The sequence below is a fragment of the Muscardinus avellanarius genome (assembly GCF_963383645.1).
Source record: "Muscardinus avellanarius genome assembly, chromosome: 2".
Taxonomy (NCBI): domain Eukaryota; kingdom Metazoa; phylum Chordata; class Mammalia; order Rodentia; family Gliridae; genus Muscardinus; species Muscardinus avellanarius.
The window spans coordinates 94,536,049-94,562,633 of NC_137787.1; the positions used below are offsets into that span (position 1 = coordinate 94,536,049).

General features: G+C 32.6%; 1 protein-coding gene across 1 annotated transcript in view; it reads left to right on the plus strand.

Annotated features, from left to right (window-relative positions):
• Positions 1–26,585, plus strand: part of LRP1B (LDL receptor related protein 1B) — a 1,956,425-nt gene that overhangs the window by 1,561,408 nt on the left and 368,432 nt on the right. The window contains exons 42-43 of the mRNA XM_080689945.1: positions 7,197–7,386; positions 11,768–11,972. Coding sequence (XP_080546071.1) covers positions 7,197–7,386; positions 11,768–11,972 — 395 coding nt within the window. The remainder of the gene's footprint in view (positions 1–7,196; positions 7,387–11,767; positions 11,973–26,585) is intronic.

Below are 26,585 nucleotides of genomic sequence, written 5' to 3' on the forward strand. Positions count from 1 at the left end.
AATAATTTGAATGCAAGCAGGACCAAACTCATATGGTCTGAATGATTTTATTGCACCCTCTTTCTTTGTATTCTTACTTGTTCTTTTTGTATACAATATAATTGTTAGTATTTTGTATACAATACAATTATTAGACAATTAATTATCTTTTTATAGACTGCTTTACAGAACTATCCTCCTCCCATCTGGGGATTGAGCACAGGGTTTCACTAAATTGCCCAGACTGGCCTCAAACTTATGATTTTCCTGCCTCAGCCTTATTGTGAACCAAGATTACAGGTGTATGCTACTAAGCCCAGCACCACAATCATTACTTTTTCAATATTTTTTATGTTTTCTCTACATTTTCACTCATGAAAAGTGAGGACAATTTTTTTAGTAGTAGAATTTCTCCTTGCTTAAAAATTCCTCCTTGCAATAATGTAGATTTTATTAAACTAGACTGGTGAAATAAAAAGTGGTAAGCTTTTTAAACAGCCAAAATATTTGAAACTAGAAAGATTAAAGGTGAAGCATAAGGGTACACAGCCATTGCTATGCTTCGGGGGTGATCAGCATTGACACTTTAAATTTTTGATAGGCACTAGTGGGCCATCTCCAGTCAAAATGGGTGTTAAATTGTCCAGGCCAAGCTTTGTCTCTTAACTGTTACTGATACATAAGAGTCATGGTACCTGATTTGCTGATAGCCCTAATCTGTGGAAATACAATCCCATATTTGAAATGTATTTCAGATTATCAATTTCTTTGTTTCTACTTTATGCATTCTGTTTTTTTAATGTGTTTTTTTAATTCATTGTAGTTACACATCAAAGTGAGGTTCAGAGCCGGGTGAGACCAGAGGATCACAAGTTCACAGACAGCCTCCCCTACTTAGTGAGGCCCTCTGCAACTTAGTGAGACTCTGTTTTGAAATAAAAGAATTAAAAGTATGGCTGGGGTGTAGCTCAGAGGTCGAATGCCCCTGAGTTTCTTCCACAGAACTGCAGAAAAAAAAAAAAAAAGTGAGTTTCAGAGTCACACAAACAAACATACACACAGGTCTTGCTGTGTTTCCCTTGTCCCACAACATTTCCCGTTCCTCCCCATACGTAGTAGTAAGATTGATAGTGATACATTCATACATGCATACAGCAGAATTTGAATTTTTTTTAAACAGTTCTTTCTTCCCTTCTCCCCACCTTTGTTTCTCAAATACCCTTCCACTGTTCTACTGGTCACTCTCCTAAATTATCTAAAGTTCTTTCGCTTTGTGTTTTCTCTCTAGCTTTCACAAATAAGAGAAATATACTCTTCTTTCATTCATTGTTCTGCAAATGGTACAATTTTGTTTTTTATGGCTGAGTAAAAGTTTATTGTGTATGTATAAGTTATTTTCAGTATTTATTCTTCTGTTGATGGATACCTAGGTTGTTTCTATAATATGACTATTCTAAATTGTTCTTTTATAAACGTGGATATGCATGCATCATTAGAGTATTCTGAATTTTATTCTTTTGGAAGAAATAGCAAGGAGTGGTATAGCTGGTTCATATGGTGGTTCCATTTTTAGTCTTTTGAGAAACTTTTATACCGATCTCCATAGTTGTTTTACTTCTTTACAGTGCCACCAACAACATATAAGATTTCCTGTTTCTCCATATCCTCACCAACTTTGTTATTGTTTGTATTCTTGGTTATTGTCATTGTAGCTGGAGTTAGGAGGAATCTCAGTATAGTCTGATTTGCGTTTCCCTGATTTCTAGTGATGTTGGAACTTTTTTCATATATTTATGCAAATGGAAACAAAAAGCAAGCATAGATAGCTACTCTCAATCTGATAAAGCCGATTTTAAGTCATAACTTATCAGAAAAGACAAAAAAGATCTCTTTTTGATAATAGGAACAAAACAAAGCTATATATATATATATATATATATATATATATATATATATATGTAGATTAATATAGGTAGTGGTATGTGTTTGAATCCAAAAGATCTGTATCTTTTGGATGCAAACACACACACACACACACACACACACACACACACACACATATATATATATATATATATATATATATATACTTCATATATATAATATATATGCAAATATTAAATCTCATTTTCTAAGTTGGCCTTTTATTTTCTTCATAGTGTCTTTTGAAGCACAAAAGTTTGTTTGTTTGTTTGTTTGTTTGTTTGTTTTTGTACTGGAAAAGGAACCCAGGAGCATTCTGCCTCTCAGCTATACCCGCAGCCATTTTTTATTTTTTGTTTTGAAACAGTTTCTGTAAATTGGTGACATTGGCTTGCAACCTCTGATCTTTTTGTATCAGCCTCCTAAATACTGGGATTATAGGCTTTTACCACAAGCCTATAAAAACCTTAGATGAGTGAAGAAAGTGACCTCACTAAGGGAGATGGGAGGGGGAAGAGAAAAACACCTTAATTGACATGATGTACATATGCAAACATATCAATCACTCTGCTGAGCATTAGAAGGAGGGAGGGGGAGGGAATGGGTTGGGATTTGGGTAAGGGCTAATTTGCTAATTGGGTGATGTGTGCATGTATGCCTCCACCATCTTGTACTCCATTAAGATGGACTACAATGTACCAATAAAAAAATTAAAAAAAAAATCTCTCGAGTTTTGTAACAAAAAAAGTTGCTAAAATAATTGTATATCTACATGCAAAAAATATTTGACTCCTTCATATCATTTACACACAGACACACACATGTAAACACACTTAAAATGCAACTTAATTTTAAATATGGAAGGCAAATCATTAAATTCTTAGTATAAAATGAGGGAGTAAATATTCATATCACTTGGTTAGACACAGCTTTCCTCGACATGACACCAATGATGACATGCGCACAGCCCTCCCTTAGCCCTGTCCTAGTTCTCTCTTCCCTCTCCTTTCCTCCTTCCCAAGCTCAGCATAGTGACTGACTTAGCTAAGTTTGCATATGTACATCATGTCAATTGAGGTGCTTTCTTCTTCCCCCTCCAGTCTCCCTCAGTGAAGCCACCTTCTTCACTCATTTATATCGTCTTCACTCCCTTGTCTGGAATCCTTTGCATGCTCCATTTTCTCCCTACCTTCTGCATATTAAAGAAAGCATCCAATTTTTCACTATTTGTGACTGACTTAGTCTACTTAGCATAAGGTTCTCCAGTTCCATCAAATTTCCCTACAAACGACATAGTTTTGTTCTTCTTTATGGCTGAGTAAAATTCCATTTTGCACATACACTATAGTTTTGTAATCCAGTCACATGTTTGCGAACATCTTGGCTGGTTTCAGAGTTTGGCAATTGTGAATTGTGCCACTATAAACATAGATATTAATGCATTACTCTGGTAGTTTTTTTCCATTATTTTGGATAGTTACCCAAGAGTGATATAGCTGGCTCATATGATAGATTCATTCCCATTCTTCTAAGTATCTTCCACACTGTTTTTTAAAGTGATTGGAGTAATTTGAAATCCCACCAAAAATGTATTAGAGTTCCTACTTCTCCACAACTTTGGCAGCATTTGTTGTTCTTTGTATTTTACTGATTGCTATTCTAATTGGGGTTAGGTAAAATCTCAGGGTAGCTTTGATTTGCATCTGTCTGATTGATCGTGCCGTTTAACATTTTTTATACATTTATTTTCCATTTGTATTTCTTCTTTTATAAAATGTCTATTTAATTCATTTTTCCATATTTTGATTGGGTTATTACTATGTCTTTGAACTAAGTTTTTCTTTTTTTGTGGGGTACTGGGGGTGGAACCCAGGGGCTTTTCTAACTCTGGGCTATACTCCCAAACCAGTTTTAAACTTTTATTTGGAAACAGTGAAGAAGGTGACCTCACTAAGTTGCTGAGAGCCTCACTAAGTAGCTGAGGCTGGCTTTGAACCTGTGTGATCCTCCTGTTTCAGCCTCCCAAGCGCTGGGATTACAAGTGTGCACCACCACACCTGGCATATCTTTGAACTAAAATTGAAAACAGAAAATAAATTGTTTAACTTTGCTCTTTTTCAAGTATGTTTCAGCTAATCTAAATATTTTGCATTTGCATATATATTTTAAGATAAACTTGTCAATTTTTGAGGAAAAGACAACTGGGATTTTGATAGGAATTATATTAAATCTGTAGTTATTTTATTGTATTGTCATCTTAAAAGCATTATGCTTCCCAATCCATAAATGTGGAAAATTTATCCATTTATGAAAGTTTAATGTCTTACAGTGATATTCTATAGACATTCATGTATAACTTTTAAAATTTATAATTACTTTGCTAAATTTATTTTAAATATTTTATCATTTAAAATGCTGTTATAAAATTTATCTTCTTAATTTTATTTTTGGATTGTTTATTGCTGATTTTTACATATTACTATTTTAACCTGCACTTTTACTGAATATTTTATTACTTCTAGTAATTTATTAGTGAATTACTTATGTTTTTATATACATAACTTTTCATTTACAAATAGTTTAACTTTTTCCTTTGGAATTTGAATGCTCCCTCTTTTTTTTTTTTTCTTTTGTCTTTTCCCCTCTTTCCTGTCTCTCTTCTCAGTTTCCCTGAGTAGAATCTTTAATACAATGCTGAGTATAAAGGCAAGAGTGGACATACATCCTTTATTTATTCTATGTTTTGGAGAGAATTGTTCTTTTGTTCAACATTAAATATGAAGTAAACCTTGAATTTTTAGATTTCCCTTACATTATTTAGAAAGTTTCCTTCTATTCTTGCTCTGTTGTGTTATTTTTATAGTGAAATACTATTTTATTTTATTTCATAATCTTATAATTTAACCTTGCCATGATATTGGCCCATTGCAGTAAGAAAACATACACACGCGCATGCACACGCACACACAGACACACAGACACACAGACACACACACACACACACACACACACACACAGACACACACACTATTGTTAAACCCTCATAAAATGGAGAAAAGATATCTATTTTTAATTTGGATATGTTATATGTGCCTTTAATTGACTTTTTGTTACTAAGCAATACACAAATATAATTTTCTTATGGAATGAAGTATCTTTTTGATATTGAGTTAAATATTAGTTTATATTAATAATATTAATATATACTGAGTACAAAAAGTTACTGAGTTCTTGTAAAATGTAGTGCCAGAATATGGTTAAATATACCATTGGGTTGTTATCTATGACAAAAGTAAAGTGAAAGATTTTAGCTGGACAATGAGACCTTTGATGTACTTTAGCAGCTTGGAATTTTGTAAAGCATAGAAGATTGTCTGCCTCATCTCAATTGTGATACCATGTGGCTTCTTCCTGAATGGCAGGAAAGAGTGGCCAGGAGGAAGACCTGTCACGTAACCAGAATGAGATAGTCTAAGGTGATGGTGCATTAATGATTCTTATTTGTTTGGGTTTCTTCAGCAGTATGCTATTTTTCATTCTGCTTGTGAATAATGAAGGAGTATAATGCTAAAATACTATCAATAGGTATCACATTTTTAAAATGATTTGAAAGTACAAAAATACATGGAATCAATTATTTTTAATCAATAACTGAAATAATACTTATCAACATCACACCCATTTAATCCAAGCAAGACCACCACATGAGTCACACATATAATAAATTTAACTGATTTTAATGTCTGTGTGTGTTTTTTTTTTCATCTTCTACTAATCATCTTCATTAATGTATTGTAAATGGCTCTATTTACTTTGTAAGAGGAGGCTACTCATGGCAAATCACTTGTTACACAATTCTATCAGAGTCAGACAAGTAGAGAATATTAAGTTTTTGGTTCCAACTTGGTATAAATTGAGAATAAGTGATAGGTTTTACAAACCCATCTCCAAAGAGTGTTGCTGTTAAGAGCATGGGCTTTTGGAAGCAAATGGGCCTGGGGTAAAAATGTTGCTTTAATACTATCAAATCTATAAATACAAGTTTTTGTTTCCTTATTAGAAAAACAGGAATAATGAAACAGATCACAAAGTAATTATGTGTACAAAATAAAATGATGTGTGCAGAAGAGTTTGCACAGTTTCTAGAAGACAGCATCCCATTAGTGGTAGCTACTGATTTTATTAGAGTTGGATATTCTCCGTTGAAGTACAAAAAAGTGCTGAAAATTGAATCATGTGAGTTAAGCCTGGTTCAAAAGCTTTAATTATGTTTTGTGTTCTAACAAAATTCTATTGACCCTCAAATTAAATTTTTACACATCTTAAGCCTGAAAACAACTTTTTTACTGTACTAATTTTTAGAAGGCCTAAGTAATTCCTTTTACAAATTCTTTGTGAGGAGATAAGAAAAATCTTTATAGTAATGTTAATTTCTTAACATGATTGCAGAGGTGTCCTCTGTTAAATTAGGCATGTTAAATAATAACAGGAAAACTGAAAATATATAGAATACCTGTAATAATTTGGTTATGCTTAACAATGTACTTAGAGCAAATCTATGAAAAGTAAAATTGTTACCGTATAGTATCCTAGAGATTGGTAATTCAATTTTAAGAAATAATTACTCTTGTTTTTTATCCTGTCATTTTTATATATTAGAATCTATAGACTGACATTTGCCTTTTTCTGACAATACTTAAAACATGCTTCAGCTGGCAATTAATTGCTTTTTGTTTAATTTTTGTCACATTAAAAAATAGAATCAAAGAATTTGCCACATTAATTTATTAAAACATTGTCTATCATCTTTGATCACTGCAAAGGAGGAGTTGGATTTGGTGTTTTGAGAGTGTAGGTATATCTCTAATGTGTTTGCATTTACTCAACCTCTCCAGAGCTATAGTACCAATAGAAAACTTATTATGACTGCATCTAAATAGTATTGCTGACATATGATTTTCAAAACATTTATAAGTTGTTGCCCAATGTAGACTTTAAAAAATTATATACTAAAATAGAATAAAAGGTGAAAGCACCCATTTTTCTTATAAAAGTCATTTATTTGGTGGTGGGGTTTTTGGTGAGAATATTGTTTTTAATGCCATCTTTTTATAAAACTGCTCCATGATCCATATATATGACTTGAGAGATAAATTTTGCTATGGATACATATGTAGGTATGTTTATATATGTATTGATTTATAAATATGTGCTTTTATCTTTTTAAAAGACACATATCTTTTATTTATGTTGATAAATACAAATATAATTTTATTCTTTGTTTCCCCCATTAGATGTGGGTTCTGTGGAAGGACTTGCCTATCACAGAGCCTGGGATACACTGTACTGGACTAGCTCTACTACCTCATCCATCACTAGACACACTGTGGACCAGACCCGGCCTGGAGCTTTTGACAGGGAAGCTGTCATCACCATGTCAGAGGATGACCACCCACATGTGCTAGCCTTGGATGAATGCCAAAAGTAAGGACCACTGCGTTTTGATTTCCATATTTTAACTATGAGTCACAAGAATGTCAATTGTGTTAATTTTAAAAATAACTTCAAAAGCAAAGGTTTTCTTTGAAGCTCTTTTTTATAATATTTATAATTTTTTTAAACGAGAATATTGAAAACATGAATAATTAAAAACCCAGACTATTTAAGTGTCACCTCTCATCTCTATGACAAATGCAGAAACACAACTTTAAATAATGAAAAAGAAGCTGTGTGTGGTGGTACAGGCCTGTGATCCCAGTAACTGGGCGGCTGAGGCAAGAGGAAAACAGGTTCAAGGTCCGCATTCAGTAACTTAGTGAGAGTATAACTCAAAGGTAGGATGCCCCTGTGTTCAATCCCCAATACAACACACACACACACACACACACACACACACACACACACACAGCAATAAAAGGGAAAACTAGAGAAAATACTACATTGAAAAAGGTACATGTAGAAGGCATTGATGTATAGTTGATTGGAATTATAATTTTCTGTGGAACTGAAGATTGAATTTAGGGGAATTCTAGCTTTGAGCTACACCCAACCCTGTTTTATTTTATTTCTTTTTATTTCAAAAAAAGTTCTTATTAAGTTACTGAGGTCCTGGATAAACTGGGTAAACTGCTGGGGCCGCCTAAAAACCTGCAATCCTCCTCGTCTCAGCCTTCCAAGTCCTGGTAATGCCAGCATGTGTTACCATACCTAGCCAGAATTATAAATTAAGACATATACATATTGCTGCTTAAAGGAAGTTTTTTTGAATGATGCATTTAATAACAGGATATCTCCAGTTATCTCCACTTGGAATACCAAGAAATCAAACAGCAATGACAAAAACCATCTAGGGGAAGTAGCTATATTTACTACATCGGATAGTTTCAGTCCATGCAGTCTACATCTGTTGACTGATATAGTGTGCAGACATTTAAAATAACACTTGTAAGGAATTCACAAAAGGAAATTTTTAGCTCTAACAATGAGTGAATAAGAAATTAAGTAGAAGAAAATCTGTGTTTTGTTTTGTTTCCTGAGGGGATGTGATAAAAGAAGCATTTACATAGAAAACTAAAGCACAAAACACAGGTTAGGTAAATGAAGTCCATCATATATACATACATATATATATACACATACATATATGTATATGTATGTATGTATATATATGCCATATATATATACATATATATGTATGTATGTATATATATGGAATATATATACATATATATGTATGTATGTATATATATATGGAATATATATACATATATATGTATGTATATATATGGAATATATATACATATATATGTATGTATATATATGGAATATATATACATATATATGTATATATATGGCATATATATACATACATATATATGTGTATATATACATATTATATATATATAATATATATATATATGGAATTTCATTCTTATAAAATATGGTAAGGTCCTTTGTTAACCAGAAAATCTTTTCTAGTTAAATTACTCAAATAGCCGTACGTGGTGGTGCACGCTTGTAATCCCCGCACTTGGGAGGCAGAGACAGGAGGATCGTGTAGGTTCAAAGTCAGTGGCTTAAGAGACCCTATTTCCAAATAAAAATATTAAAAAAATAGGTCTGGGAGTGTAGCCTGGAGGTAGAAGGGTTTCCAGAAATTCCAGTACCACCAATAAATAAATAAATAAATAAATAAATAAATAAATACTCAAATAAATAAAACCCAGACAAATCTGGCCTTCACTGAGCAGAAAAAAAAAGACCCCTTTTGAGTTGTGAAGAAAAATTGAAGAATAAAAGGCAGTGACGGGTTACCATTGATCCTGACCATTTGTCAGAAGAAAGCACTAGATGAATTCCTCAGTGTGAAAATAATTATAAACCTGGACACTTTTATAGAGCTGGAAGTGAGATTAGACTTCATTGAGGTAGCAGAAAACCAGCTTAAATGTGAGAACTCTGAAGGCTGAGAGGTGGACTGGTTCCCCAGGCATCTCAGATGACAGTAGGAGGAGCCCAGGCCTGCTGATGATCACACCACTGCTGTCACCCTGCAGCTTTCTGACTCAACTACATTTATCTCAAAGATTCACCAGAAAAATCTCAACGCAGTTATAAATGCCTAGAGTAAGAGTAAAAGAGTTGTTTCCAGGAATTTATGAGTCAATTTTTGGGGTAAACATAGGAAGATCACTCATGATATTTTACATGCATAAAATTATTTTAAATTGATATGTACTTTATCTTAATATATTACATGTATTAAAATAAGATTTTAATAATAATAATAGCCGGGCGTGGTGGCGCACGCTTGTAATCCCCGTGCTTGGGAGGCAGAGACAGGAGGATCGAGCAGGTTCGAAGCCAGCCACGCGCGCTGGCTTAGGAGACCCTGTTTCCAAATAAAAATGTAAAAATAGGTCTGGGAGTGTAGCCCAGAGGTAGAAGGGCTTCCAGGAACCCCAGTACCACCAATAATAATAATAATAATAATAATAATAATAATAATAATAATAACAATAACAATAATATATTACATGGATTAAATCTTTCATGTGGTGAACTGCAAATTAGAACTAGTGAACATATCTAAAATATTTCAACTGGGAAATAATTTGAATTAAAGTATAAAATATAAAAAGGACATCTTTGTCATTGTATATATATATATCAATGACACTTTTAGATCTCTACAGTATGTTAGTTGATGAACAGGAATTTGAAAATATAATTTAAATTCTCAACAAAAGTTGGACTAGTTGAGTTCAAAACTCAGCTCAGATAGTAGTATTTGCATAAACTTTAATTACTCAAGCTCTCTGGGCCTCTCTGTTTTCTCATCTGTGAAATGAACAGGTGAAATGAAAGGAACACGAATACCTCCCAAATTCTCTGATGCTAGCAATCTAAGAAAATACCACAGATTAATTATAAATTGAATACCTCATACTCTATGCATAATGTTTAAAATGTTTTAATGAAAGATTTTATTTTAAAAATCACAATTTATGGATAAAACTGATGATAGTTTAAAAATGGAATGTATTTTTCTATTATTAATTTATTGATTCACACAACATGTGTTTTCTCTAATATACTGTAGCTCAGGAGGATTTGGGATACCAGGGGGACTCCAAATAATGGGGGAGATCCTAAGTGGAGCCAGGGAGGAAGGGTAGGGGAGCAAGAAGGCTGATGTTCATTAATGAAAATGCAACCTTCAACTATATGTATACATGTGAATATAACATTGTTAATATGGACATTCCATATTGAAAGGGAGGGAAATGGGGAGGCAGAGAGATACTGTGTGAATGTATACCATTGTCAACATGATCTACATTATGATGTGAGACTATAATGCACCAATAAAAAATAAATAAATAAAAAAGAATATTTTTGAAGCTGGGTTACTCAGAATATGTTTTGTATTCTATAGAATAGATGAAAACAATATGAAATATTGTATTAAGAAACAAAGATGGCCCAGTTTTCCTCAATGAATATGGATTATTTTTAAATTACCAACTAGAATAATTTTTGTTGTGAAGTTGAATATTGTTTAGCAATAAGTTTTTATAAAATACTCAAAAACCACACATTGAGTAATTTTTAATATAATTTTAAATTGCCTTTTAATGGTTACATATGAGAATGCTACATGCAATCTTGCTTTAAATAAAAACATTACTTAATACTTTTTCTTTGTTGCTATATACAAGGTATGTTTTTTCAGATATTTAAAACAGCCAGCTTTTCATCTTTACTCCTTTTCTTCCTCTCTTCTTCCCTCTCTTCTTTCTTTCCTCAGCAACAGACACCTATTTCAAATAAAGTATTAGGAATAGATAAAAGAAAAAAGTAAGAGCTGATTCAGGAAAAGTATTGCCTGGAGACTGAAACCTGACATTTGTACTTTTCCTGTGACATCTAAGTACTTTTATAGAATCCTAGGGCTTCCACCAAGTATATATTGACAAGCCTTATTTTAAACCATCTGTAAAATTTATTAGGATCAGAAACTATGTTTAAGAACTTCAACCTCACCTCTAAAATCCTCAAAAAATAATTTAAATAACTCAATTTTAAAAGGAGAGAAAAATTATAGAAATATGAGAGCTTGGTAAATTTATTTCTTTAAATAAAAACATATAAAAGAGAATGTTGAATTAAAAAGGAAAACTGAAGCTGGGCATAATGGTGCAGTCCTGTAATCTCATTACTTGAGAGGGTTTTCATAAGGGTTACAGAATGTGAAGCCAATAATTTGGGTTATTTCTAAAAAGCATGACATTGCTGTGCTTATACTAATGTTCTTACTGTAATGAAAGTTTTAATTTACTGATACAATCTTCATTTTGATTAGTTTAATGTTTTGGACCAACTGGAATGAGCAGCATCCGAGTATCATGCGATCTACCCTGACTGGAAAGAATGCTCAAGTGGTGGTCAGTACAGACATGCTCACTCCAAATGGACTCACCATTGATCACCGTGCAGAAAAGCTATATTTCTCAGATGGCAGTTTAGGAAAAATTGAAAGATGTGAATATGATGGATCCCAGAGACATGTAAGTTAATTGAGAATTTCTATATTATAGACTTATACAATGATAACTTTGAAAAATATGTTTTATACCTTTCGAAGATATGCATAGAGGGGAAATTTCAAACAATTGCTTTAACCAATTCAGTTGAATAGCTAATCTACTCAAAACAAAAATATCCTGTGGGTAATATTTTGAAAACAGTTGTCAAGTACATTTTCTGCCAGATTGGTATTTGATCTTTATAAATTTTATTCTGGAGAAACAATAATGGATTTTCTCTTAGGTCTTAACTGACCTGAAATTGTTTGTGTGATTTGCATTGTTATTCATATTTTTTGATCATGTGGAATAAAATTGGTTAGCTGTTCGGGGATAAAAGAAAATTAGAAAGGAATGGAATGTTCATTTGTGTTTGCATCTTGGAAGCAGCCTTACTCCTTCTGAAGAGAAGAAAACAGGATTCTTTACACAGGCTAATTCTGCGTACTCTGCTCGTACCTCTTTTCCCTGGAAGCCAAATGAAATGTTAGTGGAAGAGTCCTTAGGTTGTCCTTGGAGAACCTTTACTGTCAGGTGTCTATGGCTATAAGAATGGACACATTCCAGTGGCCTCTCCATATCCTATGTAGACTGGCATCCTTGGAAACAGAAGGCTTGGAGTTCAGTGGGTGGAGGCTCGGTTGGTTCAGCCATTGGAGAAGTTCTTTCTTCTCTTCCTCTACCTCAGTGCCTGCTGGAAGCATAACATGATTCCTCAGTCTTCCACTGCCTTGAGGGAGGGAGGAGGCAAGTATTTTCTTGAATCTTCAGAGAATAAAAGTTGGAAGCTTCCTGGACAGTATTATTTCTGTCAGGACAAGGGTCTTACAATGAAGATGTCAAAAAAAAAAAAAAAGAATGGCAGTGTTCAAATATAGCTTTATTTATAGAATCAGGCAACTAACCACAAGTATGTAATTTGCTAATTTCTAATCTATATAATCAAGCATAGTTTTGATTCCATTTAAAATGGGTGTGTGTTTATCTTTCTATCTGCCTGTCTGTATGAATTTCTTAAAAGAAACAGTTGATTCAGTCTGGTACAGGAGCCTCATCACTCTCAAATGGTTATTTTATGTGGCCCGGATGTGATAAGGTTTAGTGTTGAGATAACATTGAAATAATGAGCTTAGAATTGATGAGATTTGTTTTGTTTTAAAGGCAATAATCTAGCTGGGCATGGTGGCGCACACTTGTAATCCCCCTGCTTGGGAGGCAGAGAGGAGGATTGCGCAGGTTCGAAGCCAGCCACACGTGCTGGCTTAGAAGACCCTGTTTCCAAATAAAAATGTAAAAATAGGTCTGGGAGTGTAGCCCGGAGGTAGAAGGGCTTCCAGGAACCCCAGTACCACCAAAATAAAAAATAAAAAAATAAAAAAAATAAAGGCAGTAATCTGTATCTAAGAATTTTATGCCTAAATTATTGGTCTGGCAAATTATTTAACCTCCTTAAATTTTACTTTTCTGATAGGCAAATTCTATACCTAACTAGCAAAATTATTATGAAACTGCAATACAAAAGTATATGACTCAGAATACAGCATAAGAATGTAAATGAATCTAGCAGTTAATGCTTTTGAAAAGACAATGAGGTAAATCCTTGGCCTGGTACTATTTTCTATTTTGCATTAAAACAAAAGAACATTATGCTAAGTGAGATTAGTTAGTCACAAGAAGTAAGAAATCTGATGCTCTCCCTAATGTGCAGAAGCAAGGGAGAAAAATAGTCATAGGAGGAACTCTAGATGAAGAAGGAGAAATCATAGATGAGCAAATAAGGAGGCCTATTGGGGTGATGGGAAGAGGGGAAGAGGAAAACTCCCAAATGTACAATCTGTACATTCACACACATATCAAAGTCAATCACTAAGCCAAACATGAGAAGGAGGGAGGGGGAGGGAATGGGGTGGGAAGTGGGTAAGGGCTAAAGTGATATGTGCATGTATGCCTCTACCATCTTGTATTCCATTAAGATGGATGACTACAATACATCAATAAAAAACACAGAAAATGTTTTATATATTATTCACACACTTACATTTATTTTTGTAACAACATATTCTTCTCCTCCAATTTCTAATGCATGGAAATTATACCTAGTCCAGGTAGTCCAATAATAATATATCAGTAATGCAATTTAAAGGTTTTGTTTTGACATTCAAAAAATGTTCCTAGTTGTGATTCTCAAATGAGGATATTTTCCCAAAATTAGAAAAATACTTCAAAGTCTGTTACATCTTTTAGATTTTACATTTTTAAAATCTACTAATTAACACTAAATAAATTTAGGGGTATACTGTGATAATTTATGTATACATGTAGACATGTATATGATCGAACATGAAAAAATCCTCTCTCTTAGTTATTTTTATATATGCAATACAATATTGTGAATGATAGACAGCATACTATACCACTGCTTGTGCTCACTAAATGTAATTTCATACCCATTGTCCAACTTTTCCCCACCCTCTCTCCCCCCACATACTCTACAGCCACTGACAATGACTATTTGATTCTGTACACCTATAACATTAGCTTCTTAAAATTCTACAAATGAATGAAATCATGCGATATTTATCTCATTGTGGTTTTTGATTTGCATTTCTTTGATTCATAGTATTGACCATTTTTACATATATCTGCTGTCAATTTGTATGTCTTTTATGAGAAATATCTATTCAAGTATTTCACTCATTTTAAATTTGGTCATTTTACTTTTTTTTACTATGGAGTTTTATTTTTTATATATACTAGATATTAACCATTGTTGTACATACAATTTGCAGATACTTTATTTCAAAATAATGTCTCTTTATTCTGCTGATTTTTCTTTGTTGTGCACAAATGATTTAGATTAAGATAAGACCATTTGTCTGTATTTGCTTTTCTTCCCTGTACTTTTGAGTTCTTATCCAGAAAAACTGTGCCTATAAAAATGTAATGTTTTAGCTAGGCGTGGTGGCACAGGCTTGTAATCCCAGCATTTGGGAGGCTGAGACTGGAGGATCACGGTTCGTGGACAGCCTCAGCTACTTAGTGAGGCCCTCCGCAACTTAGTGAGACCCTGTTTCAAAATAAAGAATAAAAAATAGGGCTGGGGGTGTAGCTCAGAGGTTAAATGCCTCTGGGTTCTATCCCCAGACCCGAAAAAAAAAAATTAAGTAATGGTTTGTGTAGTAGTTTTATACTTTTGTGAATTACATTTAAACTCTAAATTCATTTTGAGTTGACTTCTTAGTGTGGCAAGAGATAGGCATGTTGTATCATTTTTCCGCATGTGCATATACAGTTTTTCAGGCACCATTTATTGAAGAGACTCTTTTTCTCACTGTGTATTATTGACACGGTTGTTGAAGATCTGTTGACTCAAAATATGTAGATTTGTTTCGGTCTTCTGTTCTCAGATCTATGTGTCTATTATGCCAACACCATGCTGTTTTGTTCACTATAGCTTTTTATAGTTTGTTTGAATTATTTTGTTCGGTAGAACTCAGCTATCATGCCATCTGGTTCTAGGATTTTTTTTGATAGAAGACTTTTTGTTCCTGATTCTCTCAAATTACTCTTAATTGGTCAACTCAGAGTTTCTGTTTCTTTATTATTCTATTTTGATATATTATTTGTGTATAGGAACCTACTATTTCTTTTAGGTTTTCCAACTTTTTGGCACCCAGTTGTTCATAATTGACTCATATTTTTTATGTATTCTAGTATTTCTATGGTACTATTTATAATGTCTTCTTTTTATCTTTGATTTTATTTATCTCTTTTTATTGCTAATCTAGCTAAATATTTGTCATTTTCTTTATTTTATTCAAAAACCCAAACTAATCAATTATTCTGTTTATTGTATTCTTATATCCACAGATATTACCTTGTGTTTATTGTCACATGATATTTTTTAGAGAAATAAGAAGGTAGATTTTTTAAAATCCTTTCATATGTCTGCAAAGTTTAGTCTAATACCATTGACTGTTTTAATGACTTTGAACACTATCTTTTCATCTTTTAAGACTTCTGATTATTTCATCAACTTACCAATCACCGTACCAGCTAACAGCCACCAAATGCTAATGGTACTGTAGGTATGGTGTTACTTTATATTTCCTTTTGTTTTCATAGTTCTCCCAGATTGTAGTAGGCATTATTAGGATGGCCCCTATTATATTGTTAAGGAATAACATTAAAAATGGAGAAAGAGATTTAGTGGTTGTACAGAGACACCGCGCCAGGTGACAGAAAACAGAATCTAATTCTGGTGATCTCATGCTTTCAAACATCACACTATAATTGAAAGTATTTTCATTTACTAAAAGGAAATGAACTAAAATGGTCTGACACTAAATGGTCTGAACTAAAAGGAAAAACTTGGTTATTTCACTGTGCCTCAAAAGGAGCAATATATTTTTTCTCTTTTTAATGTTATGAATATATTATTTATATAGTGATATTTGAATTTATTACTGAATATGAAAGTATGTTTAATAAATTCCAAAGTTGTGTTGGTTTACTTAATGAAGTAAGTAGATTTGCTTCTTTGCAAAGTAGAATCCCTATTTTGTCAGCACACATCATATTATTTGATACACATTTTAAAAACATTCATAAAACTAATGGAGAAAATAGCATCCAGCTTTAAGTGAACACATTCCTTCCTTTAAAACTGTACTCTCATAAAATTATAGAGCTTCTGCGTATTCTTGAAAATGCTCTTTATATAGTCCTCTCCGTTTTGCCAAGATAAACTAATTATTTCAAGATGGGGTCATCAAATTCTTTAAAGAAAGAAGATCAGCATTTTACTTATCATTTCAAAGACTTCTATCACAATTTTTAAAACTAGAACTATTTTAAAGATATCCCAAAGGTTTAGATAAATACCACTGCCCATGCCCCATGGCATATGTCTTTCATAGAGACCTTTTTATTTTCAGCATTCCTTTCAACTTTGGGCTTTAGGTACCCATCATTTAGGTATAGACCAAATGGTGCAATTAGAAAAGATAACTGCAGGTTTACTTTTTATTCAGTTAGAAGTTAATGGTTATTAAGTTTATAGATTCTAACAAGCATACAAAGTAAAAATTAGAATAGGGACTTAAAAGTTTGTTTAATCACTTAAAATACACTTTTAATAGAATATTGATTTCAACTGTACTTTTGATATTAATGAGTAGGTGAATACTGCCAATTCTTATAAAGCCCCCATACTTTATAATTAATTTAGGCATAAAAATGGCAAGATGGCTTGATGCATGCCTGTAATCCCAGTACTTGGGGCTGACACAGAGAAATTTCATATTTGAGGCAAAAGCACTATAACTGAGACTCTGTTTTAAAATAAAAAATGGATGGGGTAGCTCTGGAAGAGCACTTCTTTGTTTTTCCCCCTTCCATATGCACACATGCAATACAAATGATAGTTAAAATCAACACAAATGCCATGTTCTCTAAGTTTGTGAAAATTCATAATAGTTTGAAGGTTGAAAGGATGTTCCCTGCATTTCCTAGTTGAGAAGATAAAATACTATTTCAATAATGGCAAATGGTATTCATAAAAATTGTTGGCATTGCATTTATAATTCCTAATATTTTAAGGTTAAATATCATATTAACACAAAATTATTTTATGAATTTATTTCCTAATAATTCCTCAGAATAAATAGTGTAAATTCATACAAATAGTGTACTTTCATAAATATTTCTTTATGAAGAGCATCGTTATTTTAGTGTGGTAGTTCCTAGATTTGATCTGAAACTCATCAATATTGTTATATAGCCTGGAAAAGAAAAAACAATCTACCTGCATGCTAATAATGTTCACAGAAAACAGGAAGTCCAGTGTACCATTTACCACATTAAAGAAAAGTATTCTCAATTGACTTAGTCCATTCAGGCTGGTAATAATAAAATACCATTTCTATTTTCTTCCCCTTAGACAACCAAACTATTGTAAGTGATACATACCTATTGATTCAGGTACCTTCTACTGAGGTACTCCCCAGCCCGTGTGTGTGTGTGTGTGTGTGTGTGTGTGTGTGTGTGTGTGTGTGTCACAGAGATAGAACCCAGGATCATTCTACCTTTAAGCTAAACCTCCAGCTCTACCTTATCTCTTATTTATTTATTTATATATACTTTTGATTTTGAAATAGGGTTTCACTAAGTTCTGGAGGGCCTCAGAGATCCTCTGTCTCAGTCTCCTAAATGGGGATTATAGGCACGTGCCACCACACAAGCTCCTATTTAATTAAATTAACTTATTATGTGGCACTGAAAATTGAACTCAGAGGAATTATGCCTCCAAAATACACGTCCAGATTTACTATTTTTTAAAGTTTGAAACAGGGTTCCACTAAGTTGATGAAGGCCTTACTAGCTTTCTGAGGCTGGTCTCAAATCTGCAATCCTCCTGTCTAACCTCCCAAGTATTGGAATTTTAGTTGTTTGTCACCATGAATGGCATAATTTATTTACATATGTTTATTTATTTAATTTAAATAGTTCTCTGAAACATACAGAATGAATTTAATTGTTATGTGCTGGAATATGCTATACAAAAGATTGCAGAAATGTGTAATTGAATATAATTATAGTGTTAAAAGAACAATATTTAGGGGGTAGAAAACATAGTTATGAAAATTTAAAGGTAATGTGTAAGACTTAACATACTCATCATAAAATGTGTATAAATTCAAAACATGCTACAGCAATACAGTACAAAATATGGCCAGAGAAGTAAACATCTCAGAAAGGAACATTTCCCATCTATAACTGTATTTTCAAACTTTGGAGGAAGCAATGGAGAGTAGAAAGCAAGTACAAGAACAGAGGGATCAAATATTCCTGGGAGGTTAGAAAAAAAATAAATGTTGACCTAGAATATTTGAATGAATTTACCTTGAATAATAAAAAAGCAATATATACTTAAGTTCATTGATATTAAAGTATTGAGTAATTTTTAAAAATTTTGGCAATGTGTAGTTGCAAAGGTAGTAGATAACTGCATTACCTTTTGGATAATATAGTTTTAATGATACTGTAAAACAGAACAGAAATTAGAAACTTACAGAATAGATTTTTATATACAGAAGACTATCTTTTTGACCCAATGAATTAGAAGATGCCATGGCTTAGGATGCTTGACAAGCTCCTCTTCTATTGAATATCCATAGAAATTAACCTGATCTTATTACATTTGCAGAACAATGGTCTAAATGAAGTCTGATAGCCTTACATTTCATATTCCATGATGTGTGTGTGTGTGTGTGTGTGTGTGTGTGTGTGTGTATGTGTGTGTTACTGGGGATGAAACCCAGGGGCATTCTATTTCTGAACTATACCCCCAGTTCTATTTTATTCTTTATTTTGAAACAGGGTCTCACTGAGTTGTGTAAAGGCTCAAAAGTTGCTGAGACTGGCCATGAACCTGCGATCCTCCTATCTCAGCCTCCAAGTACTAGGATTAAGTGTGTATGCCACGACACCTGGCTCACATTACATCTTAAAGCATGTGAAAAACTCTTGTCATTATGAATCTTTAATCTTTAATATATAGATTTGTTCTAATGAGGAATCTATTTTTTTAAACATGGGGTATAGTGGGCTCAAGTATTTATAGAGTTGAAAATTTCTAACACACTATATACAATAACATCTTATTATAGTAATATTATAAAACCTATTGCTAATCAGTAGGTTAGGAACACAGATTCAAATATAAAAACAAATTAGAAAAAAATGTGGTTTTAAAACTACAATTATTAGCCGGGTGTGGTGGCGCATGCTTGTAATCCCTGCGCTTGGGAGGCAGAGACAGGAGGATCGCACAGGTTCCAAGCCAGCTGCACTGGCTTAAGAGACCCTGTTTCCAAATAAAAATATATTTAAACAAAATAGGTCTGGGAGTGTAGCCCAGAAGTAGAAGGGCTTCCAGGAACCCCAGTACCACACAAAAAGAAACCTACAATTATTTTTCATTTTTAGTTATTGAAGTTTTAATGAGGCCTTTCATGTGATTAGCAAATCCTATCAAACTCAGGATATGGATTTATTATTCTATTTTATCTCAGAGTATATTTAAATAAAACTTCATGCAGTTTAACTAAAACTTTTATTTGTAAAAAATGTAATAATCAGTTGGCGTTTCCTAATTTTAACACCACACTGGTGCGGTGATCCCATCTAAATATTCATTGAGGAATGCATTCGCTATGTAGTGATATACAGCTGAACACTCTTGGGCAATCTAATTAAGGTAAAAATAGAAAACAGACAATAACTTCATCTTCTTTCACTTTTATTTCTCTTCTATATCTGTCAACTGCTATTGTTCCTGTAGCTGAAACAATAACTAATCTTGACAGGGGCTAAGACAGCATGATTATAGCCTTTCTTCCTGCAGTTACCCAGTAAGCGTTCATCATTTCTCAGAAGTTTGCTGGTACCTGAGTGACACAAACCCCTCCAAAGAGATGTTTATGTTCCTAGAAATTGAAATTGCTGATGTTTCTTACCTCTGACAATATTTCAGAAATTTTGTCCAAAGTTGTTTTCAGAGTTTATTCCTAGGTAGAAATATTAAATCCTGAGAAATCCTAAGAAAACACAAGGATGTAGGATGATATGTCTCCTGGATATACACACTGTGATGATATGAAGATTTCCAAATAAGAAGAAAGTTTTAGTTGGGCATAGTGGTTGCAGTCCTGCAATTTCAGTATTTGGGAGGCTAAGACAAGGGGATTATAGGTTTGAGGCCAGTGTGTGGTAACTTAGGGAGATCCTGTTTCAAAATAAAAAAAAAAGAAAGGGATGGAGGATATAGCTCACTGTAGATGCCTGAGGATACACTCTTCAGTATCACACACAAAATAATAATAACAATTAGTAATAAAGTTATAAAGCCAGGTGTGTTGGCACATACTTGTAATCCCAGTACTTGGGAGGCAGAGACAGGAGGATCACAGGTTTGCAGCCAGCCTTAGCAACTTAGTGAGGCTGTCAGCAAGTTAATGAGATCCAGTTTCAAAATAAAGAATAAATATAGGGCTTCCCCTGGGTTCAATCTCCAGTATGGCAAGCAAACAAACAAACAAACAAACAAAATAATTAAAAGATAAACTTTTTTTTAAATTAGAAACAAGACAAATGACAAGAAGATAACAGTATTTTATCTTTTTATGACTTCTAATATTTTCTTTCTATATTTAAAGTTAGTTAAAGCCAGGAGTGGTGGCACGCACTTTTTTTTTTTTTTTTTTTTGGTGGTACTGGGGTTCCTGGAAACCCTTCTACTTCCGGGCTACATTCCCAGACCTAATTTATATTTTGAAACAGGGTCTCTTAAGCCAGCGCAGCTGGCTTCGAACCTGCGAGATCCTCCTTTCTCCGCCTCCCAAGCGCAGGGATTACAAGCATGCACCACCACGCCAGGCTTGGTGGCCTACACTTTTATTCTCAATACTTGGGAGGCTGAGATTGGAGCATCACAGGTCTGTGTCCAGCCTCAGCTACTTAATGAGGCCTTCCACAGCTTAGTGAGACCTTGTTTCAAAATAAAGAATAAAAAATAGGAATGAGAATGTAGCTAAGAAGTAAAATGACCCTGGATTTAATCTCCAGTACTGAAAAATAAATAAATAAATAAATAAATAAATAAATAAATAAATTTTCACTATCTAGAATCACTTTCTAGCTTTCTATATACCCATCTATCTTTCTATTTATTTTCTGTCTCTCTAATCTAGATATCTCTATACAATGTATACTTTGATCATATAATTTTAAAGATACTATCAATCTTTAGCGGCCTGAAGTCTGAAACTTAAAAAATACGTTGTAATGCCCAGAAAATTGTTTTCTGACAATGTAAATTTGAAATGTTTAGCCAAGTTAAAGCCACTTTCTATAAACCATAATAATAAGGTAGAATAATTTCAATTTTAAAAATGTAATTTTTAGATTCAAATATTTTAATTTCTGATATAAAAATCAAAGACATTATGGATAGTCACTTAAAGGCCAGTGAACTGAAAATCATTCCAATGTTGACTGAAACAAATTCAGTATTATTTTACAAATTAAGAGGCTGGGTACCCAAAGGGCATATTAATTTCTTATGCACCTGTAACTAATGTCAATTATATCATAATACATTAGAAGGCCAATTATGTTTCCATAATCTCTATTAGAATAAATGTCCTTTCATTAAATAGAACCATACCTATTCTAACATAGTTCTAAATTGTATCTACCTTTATAAATAACTTTGAATTGTATCTATCCTTATAGGTAATTATACCAAAGTTGTTTTAATAAATAAACTATAATATAAAGACAATATATAAAGTAGTATATAATAAAATAGGACAATATGTACATTTAAAATTTTTAATATATAAACACTCAAAGAACAAACACAAGAAAGAGGTCAGATATTTTCACTTATGCATAGAATGAAAACCAACATGAGTATCATGACCATGAATCCATCCTCATCCCCAGTGTATCCTATTGGATGCTCAAATCCTGAGACGGGTACTGGCCTGAATGAGCAAATTTTAAATGGGTGATGAATTCATGAAAGCACTCTATACAGAATAAAACAAAAGCATCTCCCCATTTATAGAAGCTGCATTTCTTGAAAAATGTGCATATTAAATATCTGTGAAACAGTATTTGTAATATAGTTAAATGTAAAATTTCATTAAATCCCAGCTTCAATAATTATAAGTAGGTTTTCTCCTTTTTCAATATGTTGGATGACATTATAAAGTTGGTTTGAGTCTTAGACAATCCATCTTCTAGAACTGCTTTATGCATTGCCAGACACCTTGATTCCTGTTCTCTGACCAAGAAATTGCCTAGTCATGGCCCCAACCTGACTTGCCCCAATCAATAAAAATACCAGCAACATTGTCCAAAACTTATAAAAAGAATGGGACTGTCTTTATCATTTTCTTTATCAAGAATCATAAATATGGGTCATTATTTTTAATGAAGACATAAACACATGTCTTTCAATAGCAATTGATCTTTCTACTCTATGTGTCTCAAAGACAATGGATGTTAAGCCTATGGACCATTACATAGATCATAGACAAGAAGGAACATTTTAGAAGAAGCTTTCCTTGGATGTTAATTATAAGATATGAATTAATAGATTATAAAAAACAGATTATTTCTATTACTTTTATATAATAATCACTGTAATCACTGCCACAAAAGCCTACTGACTATAAAATCCAGAAGCCTCAGATGTTTGTTACCTTAGATGTTCTTTGAATTAATTAATCACAACTACATATGCATATTATTATAGCCAATATTGACTTTAGTATATTTTAAGTATTATTAGTCATCAATAGTTGTTAAAACTTTAATCAGAATTTAATATTATTCTTACTTTTAAGAACTGTGACTAAATAGAAATGTGATAAAAATTTTAAAAATAGTAGAATTATATGAATACCTTATAAATTATTATGGAAAAAATGACTTACTCCTGTGTGGAGGATTAGCATAAATGTTCATGTAGAGAGAGAGAGAGAGAAAGGGAAAGGAAAGAAAAAAATGGAAGGAGACACACAAGAGAGATAGAGAGAAGAAAGATAAATCTCTTTTCCTCTTTATTATCAAATACACACACGCATACACACACACACACACACACACACACACACACATATATATACATACATACATACATATATAGATAGATCTCACACACATACATATTTATATTTGGCAATGGGGATCGAAAAGAGTGGCATTCTCTCTTTGAACTAACTCCAACCTCATTTTTTCAATTCATTCTTCCACTAAATTGCTGAGGCTGGCCTTAAATCTGCAATCCTCCTGTCTCAGATTTCCAAATACTGAAATTACATTTGTACACCTTCAAGCCTGGCTTCTTTTCCTCTTTTTAAAGCTAGTAATTCAATCAGATTAGGAATTTATCCTTTTATCTCTTTAACCTTTAGTACTTCCCTAAAATTCCTATCCCTAAATAAATTTGATTGCATATTCAGCCTTTAATATAAAATTAAAAAAGAAACAATTGCTTTGTTCTTTTTTGAGATTGTTTTGGATATCTAGAGTCCATATTCCATATTAGGATAGATTTTTTTCTGAAAAAAAAATATATGATAGTTTCACCTAAAAAAAGAGAAAAAAAATATTCTCTGGTAAGAAAGAAAGCAAAAAGAAATATTGAAATGTTATCTTTAAGTTATCAAAAGCTTGGTATCAGAGAAATGAAACTGTTATGAGAGATTATCATTTTTAATCTTGGATAAATTGCTATAATACTAGATGTCAACGACTAAGCCAAGCATGGGAAGGAGGGGTGGGGAGGGAATGGGGTGGGGATCGGGTGGGGGCTGACTGGGCGATGTGTGCATGTATGTCTACAAACGTTTGTATCCCACTATGATGTATGAATACAGTGCACCAATAAAAAATTTTAAAAAAAGAAATAATTTAGTTCATAGCAAATTTACACCAAATTTTGTAGGAAATAAACTTTCTTTGCACATACAGATGCATTCTTTAAGAAGGAAAATAAATGCCTTAAATTACCAACAGATGTCTTTGAAATGTGGAGTTACAAAAGATTTCATTTTGCTTCCTGTGTTTTTGGAACAGATAATAAATACTAATGAGTGAAGGAAGAAACATACATTTGTTCTTATGGATGTTTTTAATTAAACTTTTTTTTCTTATTTTGCAATTAGTGTAGATTCAGATGAAGTTTTAAGGACTCATACGGAAAGGCCACAGTACCCTTACCCATTTTTCCCAATGGTACAATTTTACAACCAGAATGTTGACATTGATAAAATAAAGAAAAGAATATTACCACCATCACAGTGATTCCTCTATGCTTTTTCATAGTTTTATGGGCTTTCTTCCTGTCTCACCATTTTTAAATCACTGGCAACCACTAAGTTGTTTTCCATATCCATAATTTTATAATATTAAGATGTAACAGAATTATATAGTTTATTAACCTGTTGGAACTGATTTATTAAACTGAGAATAATTCTCTGAAGATGTATTCAGATCATGCATGCATAAATAGTCTCTTCTCTTTCTTGCTTAGTAGTATCCCATCAAATAAGAGTCTGCCCTCATGATTTCATTTAACCTAATATCCTTATAGCCATATCTTCAAATACAATAATATTAGGAATTATAGCTACAACATGAAGATGTGAGAGATAGAGTAGTCCATGGTAGTTCACATCCAGGGTTATGAATGTACTAAAATATTTTAAACCATTTACAGGTTAGTTCCTAGTTTGGGGCCCTATGGAGTAAAGCTGCAATAAATATATATCAATAAATATTTGAACATTATTCTTCATTTCTCTGTGATAAATGTAAAAGAGTTCAATTATTGGGTCATATGTTAGTCACATGTTTTGTGCTTTAGAGAAATTGCCAAAATGTTATTCAGAATGGCTGTATCTATTTTTTATTCCTTCCTGTACTTTGTGAACTTTATAAATATTCTAGGTAGTAGAATCTTATTCACTATATAGCTTCAAATATTTTCTCTCATGTAATTTTTCTTTTCATCCTCTTCATATTTTTACAGAGCATTTTTTTTTATTTTAATAAATCTAATATATCAATTTTCCTATTGTGGGTTGTGCATTTGTTATTAAGATTAAGAACTCTTCTCTCTAAATCTTAGAGATTCTATCCCATTTTTCTAAATATTTTAAAGTTTTTATTTTGCATTTAGGTTCATAATTCATTTGAGTACTTTTGTATGTGATCAAGAACTTAGATTGGGTTTGCTCTTTTATGGCCTATAGATGTTCATATTTTCTCTATTGAATTGCTTGTTCACCTTCATGAAGAGCCATTTGGGCATATTTATGCTCACATAGGCTTGGTTTTTTGTAGTGTTCTACTTATTTATGGTTCCCCCTCCTTCAATACCACACAGTCTTGATTATTAGCTATATAATGTGTCTTGAACTCAGGTAGATTTACTCCTCCATTCTATTCTTCCTTGAGAGAATTCTTTTAGCTAACCCAATTATTTTGTCTTTCTACATATGGTTTAGAATAATATGCCTATATCTACAAAACATCTTTAGTATATCGATAACATGTCAAATATATTTCTTTTTGTGGAATAAGCATTTTAGTGGTACTTTAGGTACTAGGTCATAAATACATAACTTCCTAGACTACTGTTGGTGTAATTTAACCAGTTTGATTGAAGTTTAAAACCTTCACAGTCATTTATGTTCTTTTAGCCTCCCTTAGTTATAATTGCTTTAACATATTTTCTCTGCAAATATTCAGAAACCATACCCATGATAGATTTTTTTTTCTGATTTCAATTACCAAACTTAATTACAAAAACTCAGGATGAAAAGGAAAGCTTGTTTTGTTTTTGTTGTTTGGTACCGGAGATTGAACTCAAAGGCATTTTTCCTCTGAGCTTTACCCCTAGCCCTTTTTATTGTTATTTTAAAACAGGATCACACTCCGTTGCAGAGGATGGCCTCAAACCTGCAATCCTCCTGTCTCAGGCTCTCAAATATTGATATTACAGGTATGTACTACTGT